The following is a 9,738-nucleotide window of genomic DNA, read 5'->3' on the forward strand; positions in this document are numbered from 1 at the left end:
AATCGCAATGTAATTTTATTTTTTTTTTTATTAAATCACGCAGACACACAAACCATCACTAATCTGCTCTTTTTGTCCAACTGTCTACAAACTCAAAGAAAATGGATCTATAAGAAAATAGATCAGTGGTCTTCAACAGTGTTGCGTGTAACGCGTTACAATGTACCGCGTTAAAGTACTTGAATTACTTTTTTGATGCAACAATTAATCTAACGCGTTAGGTTTAAGTACTCAGTTATTTAGTTACATTTTCAAAAATGTAATCCGTTATTCAGACAATTTATGTAATCCATGAGCCAGGCATTAGATATTCTGTTAGTGTGTGTGTGAAAGTCATCCTACAAGCCCTGCCCCCGATAACCCACCCCCCTCTGTTATTCCTGCTGTTACAACCCCAATCTCACCTATGCAGTTTGACTAAACGAGGACCGACGCATGGAAAGATGGAAACCTAATCACAGCACCAAAACTCACAGTAAATCATAATAAATCGCACTTACGGCTACTGCGCAAAATCGCAAAGGTGAGATAGGGGTATCACTGGTTAACAGATTATGGGCCAAACTTTGCTGAGTGATGATGGTAGAATAATTATAAAGATCTTGACTTAATCAACATGCATGTGTAATCACAAAGAAGTTTTCATTTCCTGCAATGGAAAAGTACTCTAACCAGTTACTTTTATCAAAAGTAACGCCGTAATATAACCGATAACTTTTTAATGACAGTAATGTAATTAGGTACTTTGAAACGTAACAATCCCCCAATGCTGGTCCAAAATCACCGGGCCGCATTAAAGAATTAAAAATATATATTTAATTTTATTTACATTTTATTGACTATTAGCCTGCAGAGTGTTTTATGGTAAAAAATTATCAGATCGTCTTCCACTCGCTTCCGTCTGCACATCGCAACATGTGATTTACATGCTGTGTACAATAAAAGTGTTGTTAAAAGTGTGTTTGAAACAACTTCAACTCTGCTGAAGTTATGGATTAACAATCTGAAATCGCCAGAAAGGCACTAAAAATCCTTCTTTCATTTCCAACAATCTTTCTGCAGCGACATCAACAAAAATGAAATTACAGAAGCACACTTAAGGACATGAGAAATACACTTCAGGTGTCACTGTCCCCCATCATGTCTAGATGTGAACGTCTCATGTATATGTAATGCACTTCATTTTGCTTTGTTACGAGCATGTGGCAGTCGGTCCGTGGAAAACTGTTACATAAAGTAACACTGGTCCTGTGGTACAAAAAAAGGTCGGCGACCACTGATGTAGAAGATTTATAGCACTGTGAAATAGCAGTGACATGTTTCCATATGTTGATGTACTGGACATGAAAACAGGAAGTCAGATAAATAAGGGACACTCCCACTTATTCTAAAGGATCATAAATTTGGCTTAGCGACCCAGCTGTACATGCAGCCAAGACACTGAAGGAAGTCTTTAGCTGTGGTTTTGTAAGAGATTTCAGCTGTGGAAGATTTTACATTGCTTTTAATATCCTACAGCTGACGTTCCAACTCACTAAATTTTAAACTAAACTAAAACTAAAGTCCTGACCAGCAATAGTTTTGGTTTGGGCGGGTGGAAGCTACCCCTGTTTAACACAAGGTTGAAAATAAAACAGTTCAAGAAGGCAAGCTTCGGACGACACAAACTGGTACATTACGCAGTAGTGCCTCAATATTTCAGATTTCTCACTGAAAATACACAAGCTTTAAGAAAACTGGACAACCAAAAAAACTACACAAATATCCCCTGGTCAATGCCAACTAGCTGCTACTAAAACGTAATGAAAACACAGTTTGCTTACATAAGCAGCACAAATGTGTTCTAGAGGACATAAACTGAACAAGAAATGAATGGGTCTAAATAATGCAATAAGGAACTAAGGACTCTGTTTTTTAACGAAATGGCATTGCTCTAAAGAAGCTTGTGTCACTTATATCCCTAAGAGCCAACTGCAACTTTTATCCATTCATCCAATGTATCAAATAAACATCCAACAGTATAGTAATATATATATCCAAAATATACAGAATATACCTAACACACATCCAAAATTCCTCCAAAAGGTCATCACTACGCTATAATCCATTATGCACCTGACACATCCAGGCAAACAGATTTAACTTGCATCATTTGCTACCTGATAAAACTCAATTTTGATTGATCTACACAACCAGTCAGAAGTTTGAATTTAATATTTTTGTCATTATTTCTTGAACAATGCTGGATTTTTTTTTTTTTTAAATCAAGGTCAGATGTTCTGGAATAGTTGTTACAAGAACAATATTGTCGAGTACATTTCCGAAAGCCATCAAGCACTATAATGAAACTGGCTCTAATGAAGACTAAGACCAAAAAGTTTATTTAGAGTTATCGGCCTCTGGGAAATGTTCAAAACTTGAGTCAGTGAAAAGCTAAGTAAAGTAAATATGTTTTTTGTGGGGATTTTCTTTGCATTTTGCACAAGATTGATTGTGTTCTTGGGCATCAAGAACCTTATCAAGGAAGGTAGCAAGAAGATAATGGAGCCACTTTCAGGTTAACGTTTAAAGCAGCTGGTGCCAAAAGGAACCATAAACTAAGGTTAAGTGAGTCTTAATGTCATTTTATTTTATATTTCACTTCATTAACATGCATTTTCTAAAGGTTTTAATTGTATATGCAAACATGTGACCATAGTGTTGGAAACTGGTAGTAGTGAAAATACTTTTTGAGTAGCTGGAATGGATTATCTGCATTTACATTATTTCCTACAGGAAAATGGATTTCGCAATACGAAATTTCGCCTTCAGAACTCACCTTGGGAACGGATTAAATTTGTATTGCCGAGGTACCAATGTACTGGTCATGGTTTAGCAACTTTGTACGTTTAGATTTGTAACATAATCACATTGAATCCCAGGCAGTTTTACTAGCACAATAAATCCATTTAGACACGAGTACATAAACTCTCTCGCGTCAACATGCAGAACTAATTCACGTAGGACCTCTTAATGTGATTATTCAATTAGGGGATTAGTCATACAATTATGACCTTGCTCAGGACAGACATGATTTTCTGAGGCGATGGTAAATGTTTGGACTCAAGTAGAATTGATAACAGCATAACATGACATGGAAACCGATCAAGTATAACAGCATTTGCAGTCAGGTCCATAAATAAAGGGACACTAATCAGTTTATAATTTACCTCTCCATCTCTAAATAATGTATAGGATATAATTTAAGAGGCTTTTAAACCAAATTAGGTAAACAGTCTAGACATTAGAGCACTTTGTTTTTAGTCATCTCCCAGATCTTTTAAAGTTCCTGACTCAAGTCTGTGCTTTGTTCTAGATATACCAGATAGCTGGTAATCTGTTTTATCACACCTAATGTTTCTGCAGTTTCTCTGAGTTTTTTTTTTATTTTTTTAAATATCACACTTTATATCGACTCGAAATTTTTAGGTTTTAAGTGCTTACTCTAAAAATGGACTCATGACATAACAAATCCCTTTAAATAAATGCATTAAAAGCGAAAAAAAATGATACAGTAGTTTTTGAACTGAAGCTCAGCTAGGACACCTGTTTAAAAAACAGTGATCATGTGATTTTTAAGAAGGTTTAAAAAAGTTGCAAGAATTCATCTTCAGCGATAGCTTTTGTTTAATAATGCAAACCAAAAAAAATATTTTGTATGCCAGGATCGTATTTGTTCCATGCCTTTACGGGCCATAAAGTATTTTATGAGGTTTTTTTGTGCATCTTAAAAATTATTAAAATGACCTGAACTTTTTTTTAAACACCAATAGACACCACTGAGCTGGAAATTATTCAATTATTTTTGGTGCCTTAAAAAAGGAAAGGGGAATATATTCAGCATTCAATTTCAACTCCGGTCTGCAATAGTGAACATCTACAATCGCAATAACTGTCAAAGTCCAATAAATATGAACCGGACTATTCATAAAACGAGTCAATCTTAAATAAGAGTCTGCCAAATGTCTAAATGTAAATGTAATCTAGTGATAATTTTCTGGTTGGATGATTAATCCTTTTTTACCTTGCCAGCAAATAATAATAATAATGACTTTTAAATCTTTATTCAAGCATTTTTTCATATCTATATGAATTTTATAAAAATTCTCACCAAAAAAAAGTCAAGAATTAATTAGTCCAGCGGTCATGTAGGACACAGAGATAATTTATATTAAAGTATTGCCATTAATTAATAGAAAAAACAATTCATATTTCAATTAAATAAAACTTGCACTCAATTTTGCGACAAAAAATTAAAAATCAGTGACATTTTACTGTACAAATCTCTGATTAATACTGACTGCATTCTTCTCAGAAATGTATTACATATTTTAACATGAAACCCATGGAGGATGTCTGTCACTTTGTTTAAAAAACTAAAACAAACTGTTCAGTCGCCAACCCACCAATGTGCTGCATAGTGGGGTTGCCAGTTCTGTCAGGTTCCTGTGTCTCCTTTTGAGATGTTTGTGCGGTGTGCGTTTGTTTGTGTGAGTCATGCGGGTGCTGCGGTGAGCCATTTCACTTGAACACAGTGTTCATAGCGCCATTTTTTTGTGTGTGCTTCTTTAAAAAGTATTTCCACATGTCAGACCATGAGGTTCAGATTTCCGGGGACAAAGTCAGATATTCTACCGTGCGCCAGGAAAATCAGGGCCAAAAGTAAACATTGCAACACATTGACACGCTCCACAGAAGTCAACGTGTTAGGGGAATCTAATTTATTTGCGTTAAAGTGTCGGTGCAGCCGTACTAAAGTTAAACCTATTAAGCTAATCTATAAGGTGCGATTTAATCACCTCATAGCATTGTGATAAATGTAGAACAAATACACACCTGTGGAGGATAGTTGCTTTCTGATGACCACCTGGAAGACTGGTCATTGGGCTTATCCACCAAAATGTTCCTGCAAGCAATAACAGGCAAAATACATGTTAGACACACTTTTCAAAAAATTTACCCATTGCTTTGCATCATATCTGTTAACAAACTAATTTAATTTTTTTTTTTAATCATGCTGCACTGATAATGGCTTACAACATTTGCAAGATTATTGTGTTACAGTACATATTTGTTTTTTATTTTAGATCTTTCAACACATTTAAATACTTTACAATCAGTGCTGCATAAGAAGTAACTTTTGGTGACAAGATGTCCGTTTTTTTTTAAAAGTAACCTTTATGTATAAGTATGTAAAACATTTTTAACCGATCATGTTCTCTGTGTCAAGTTTCATAGGAAAATACAGTTTAGCACACACTTCGCAAAACTTTCACAAAAGCAATTCAGGCTTAAAAATATTTGGTTCAAAGAGAAACTATGTAGAAGGCGTAGAAGTAAACAATCATGCCAAAACATTCCTATAGATATTTCCTAAAGCATGCCGGCATTATATTTTATATTCAGCATGAAACACAAACAAAATGTTCGCTGCTTATTACATAACATTTAATTCCGACCGAGCAACCCGACTGGATGAGAGGCTTTCCACAAGTGGTGATAATGGACAGTAACAGCACTGGGACGTTTAATTATAGTTATCGCGCCGTCTCCCAGGTGTTTTAATAACTGTAACTTACACTAAAGCCCAATCCCAATTCTACCCCTTACCCCTTTCCCTACCCCTTCCCCTACCCCTCGCCCCTTCCCCTTGTCCCTTGAAACGAAGTGGAAAGGGGAAGGGTTAAAATATTTCCCCTAAGAAATGGGACACCACTACCACACTGTTATACGTCATCATACGTATCCGTTCATTTACATGTACACATACAGTATGGCCGTAAGCAAAACAAACAATGCGTTATCAAAAGCTCGGCAAACTGCCGTGCTACTGAACTTTCATATTTGTTTGTAGCATGTAGTAAAGTGTATATGACATAAAAATATATTTTTGTAATATTGCGCAATCGGCGCAATCCGCTAGCAAACTTTAGCGGTTTTTTTTGCAAACGTTTTTTTACAAAACATCACCATAAACACAAACACAAGACTAAAATTAATACACATATAATAAAAACTTGTCATAAAAATCCTTATTAATGGCAAAAAATCGTTAAATTTACGGGTCTGCTTGCTCGAGTGAGCGGCCATCTTGAAAATTTCGTTGGCCCTTCGTTTGAAGTGAGGTCCCGAAAAATCTTCGTTTCAAAGGCTATCTGGCCCTTCCCCTTAGCCCTACCCCTCCAACCAAAAGAGAAATGAGACACCCCTACCCCTTCACGTGAACGCGCCAAACGGAGGGGTAGGGCTAAGTGTAGGGGTAAGGGGTAGAATTGGGATTCACCTTAAGTGTTAGTCTCAGCATGGACTGAGGAGAGAGCAGCTGCCTGCCAAATCCCACACTGAAAACCAGTTACAGAAGCACTTTCAGCAAGAATACATGTCTCATAACATTACATCATCTTAATCCATACTCTAATCAATACATTTTTCCAAGTCTATTCCAAAACGTCCCTAAACCGTCTGTGCTGTTTTGTTCACAGTTAACTCGAACTCCAAAGCTTAACTAATTAATTTCTAACACAATGCTGAACCCCAAATCACTCTCAAACACCGGATCAAGGTACTACTTGGTGTATGGAACAAGCGATTATACACCCTACTTAAGCACTAGCTTTCCATTTAACATAATTTGCGATACAACATCGCACATCCTTGTGCACATCAAGCCGTGCTCATATTTAGCACAATGTCACTCCCTCTTGTGTGATGTTGCTTAATGATTTTACCTGTAATAAATAAATACATAAAAAATTGAACCTATATTAAAAAATATGTTAAATTTTGAGAAGAGCTAATGATGTTCTCAGGTTTTTATTAATGATATACAGGCGTTTTCTATTTAAATTTTAAAGTAGCATATCTTCTCTTCCCGTGGGCCGATTGCGATCTAACAAAGCCTAGATGTTGCCTCAAGTTTGGCCAAATACACCTGTAAAAACCCCATAAACATTTAGTCGTTTTTACGTGACGCATGCACAAACAAAAATAAAAAAACATCTTGATTTTCTCTTAATTCTCTTATGTCTGCTCCAATTCACTTTTTTGCAAATATCTTCAATGTACATACATACCAACTTTATAGTTTTATTTAATGTATAGAAGAAGATTTAAGCCTCCTACCAAGACCTGTCATTTAGTAACAACATAGCAAACGTAATTAACAGGAAATTACATATTTTTAAACGAACTTTTGCTCACTTGAGTGAAAGATGCTAACAGTTTAGTGCACGTAATTACACACTTGTAAGAGCACAAACACTGGTCAGTGGTGTTTACGTCTATTAACACAGTAACGCTAAAATCGGTTTATAAGTTTGGTGTGTATACCAAGAGTTAACTGCCTGCTAACTTAACATGAGGCAAACCAGCGGGTCGCTTTTCTCTTTGGTCACGTCACCCAGTCAACAGCTAGTTAGGCTAATTTGTTGAGAAACCCAAGTTTAAGACATGTGCAGCCTGCATTCAGCAACTTCAAGCCTTACATCGTGGCCAAAGCGAAAAAACACTGGCTTTAACTTTCACTTAAAGAAGGATGCAAGACAACCTCTAGAACATGCTAACGGTAGCTTAGCAGCTAGCTGTCAGATTTTTCATTAACTCACACACGTCATGAATAACTACTGTTACCGCATAATAAACTAGGTTTATGTACATATAACATTTACACAGAAATTGATTAGCTAGCAAGTTAGCGAGCTAATGTGACAGGCAGCCTGGGTGTTGAGCAAGTTCGCTAGCTAGCTAATCAGTCAGTTAGCAACACTGATTAGCAACGTGACTCTTTTAGCCCAATTTACAGCTCGAGCGCATAGAAATACAGCGCGAGCTTCGGGGTGAAGGTCTGCACGAGCCGCCCTCAGTGGCTGCATTAAGCTAGGCTAATCAGCGTTAGCCATAACCGCCCAGCCGACCCGCGAACACCCGGGCTGGCTTGCAGGCAGGTTCTGCACAGCCGGGCCGCGGCTCCAGAGTGGGACTCGACTGTGAGGGTCGCGCTAGAGTGTCGTGGCGTTGTTACTCACTCGGGTAGGTACGTCGAGGAGTACGAACTCCATTTATAAACAGTGTAGGACAGCACTCTGCTCTCGGGGGCCACCGCCATCTTGTTGGAGACACAAACAACAAGCAGCGCGTCGCGTGCGCGTGCCTCCTGTGGGCGTGGCGTAGCGGCGTCTTAAAGGGACCTCGCGTCACCACGGTTTCAGTTTCGGGCGGCGAGAATGTGACGCGGCGCCTGAAACAATCATCACGCGCTGCAATTATGAGGTGAGCGCGTGTGAGAGGCAACGCAGTGTCGGAATTAATCGCCGGGACTTGGCCGTGATCAGGCGGCGGGTCAATAATAAGAAAATTACGGCAGCAATGTGTAGTATTAGGTCTCCTCTAAAGATGTCAGTAGACGCACCAACGTTGATGTTATCATGAAGAGAGGGATATATTTTTCATTTTGAAAGATTTCATGTGATGCAGTGTTGAAGAAAAAAAAAAGAAATGATGCCAAGTGCTCAGTAGGATAACTTTGGATAAATGACCATAATAGATGACCATATGTGTGATTTTCCCTTATCCAGGTCAAACAGATGCCTGAACATCAGTGTCTAATGATTATACCAGCAATTAATTTATGGATTGTGATCATTTTTATCTTAATACTATTATTATAATACTAAAATAAAACTTTATTCCAGCGAATGTACTATGTTGAAACGTGTACCAGAGCCTTCTTATAAATAGGTGGCCAACTGAGTGGGAGATAAACAGGAGAATTAAGGTTCATAACTAACCAAAATCATTGAAACGCCATCATTGAAAAAAAAACATAATTCAAATAATTTGAAGTCAGGGATGTTTATATATTTAAACGTCAACTCACCTAAGCCTTTGTTACATAATCCCGACGTAAAAAATACTAAGCTTACTTGATGCACCATTGAGAGTTAATGTAATACATTCAGATAACTTTTTTGTCACTGTTTATACAAAAACAAGTGTTCTTTACAACATTGTGCAATTGTCCATGTATGTCCTCCTCATAATTATCACATCTCCAACAGGACTAAATATCCCCAAGTTAAATATCCAAGGAGGGTTTAGCACTATTAAATTATTTAAACTGATAGGTCAGAAGATAACCAAATGTACGCAATTAATTTTTCCCAAGTAGGACCCTTGAACATCCACTAAATTGTAATTACTGTATGCCATTCCAATAAGTATGCAAAAACCAAACAGGATAACTTGAATGAAGCATAAATTGCAGAAGGCATAGCACTGTTTAATTCCTGAATCTGTGTGAAGGTGTTGATTAGCTTTTTGTAACAGCAGCTCTGATAATTTTCTTTTTGTGACTGTGTCCTGTATTGTCTTGGGCTGACTGTTTTGTGTTATTGGTTTTTAGAAATACATTATATAAATTGAACATAAACATTAATTCAATTATCCATGAATCAACATATACTTTGTGAATGTGTGTATGTAAACGCTGAAGGTGTCTGAATTATGCAATAATCTCCTTTAAACAAGAGATAGTGAGATGAGTCTGCTACTTATGCTCTGTAAAGCTTTCATAACAGCTCTAATGAACTTCTCTGCAGCAGAGGTAAGTTTTGAGCTTGCTTTCCTGTGATGGTCTTCATGAGAGCCAGTTCAACATGCTGCTTGATGGGTTTTGGAAATGCACTTGACAATACTGTTCTT

The 9,738-nt window shown here is 37.2% G+C and overlaps 1 protein-coding gene across 1 annotated transcript in view; it reads right to left on the minus strand.

The window, feature by feature from the left end:
* The window catches only part of mkln1 (muskelin 1, intracellular mediator containing kelch motifs), a 43,932-nt gene extending 35,759 nt beyond the window's left edge, over positions 1-8,173 (minus strand). Inside the window, exons 1-2 of the mRNA XM_053508437.1 lie at positions 8,064-8,173; positions 4,876-4,945 (exon numbers count right to left, since the gene is read on the minus strand). Coding sequence (XP_053364412.1) covers positions 4,876-4,945; positions 8,064-8,143 — 150 coding nt within the window. The 5' untranslated portion in view covers positions 8,144-8,173. The remainder of the gene's footprint in view (positions 1-4,875; positions 4,946-8,063) is intronic.
* Positions 8,174-9,738: the final 1,565 nt, after the last annotated feature.

This window comes from Clarias gariepinus, chromosome 12 (genome assembly GCF_024256425.1).
Source record: "Clarias gariepinus isolate MV-2021 ecotype Netherlands chromosome 12, CGAR_prim_01v2, whole genome shotgun sequence".
NCBI lineage: Eukaryota > Metazoa > Chordata > Actinopteri > Siluriformes > Clariidae > Clarias > Clarias gariepinus.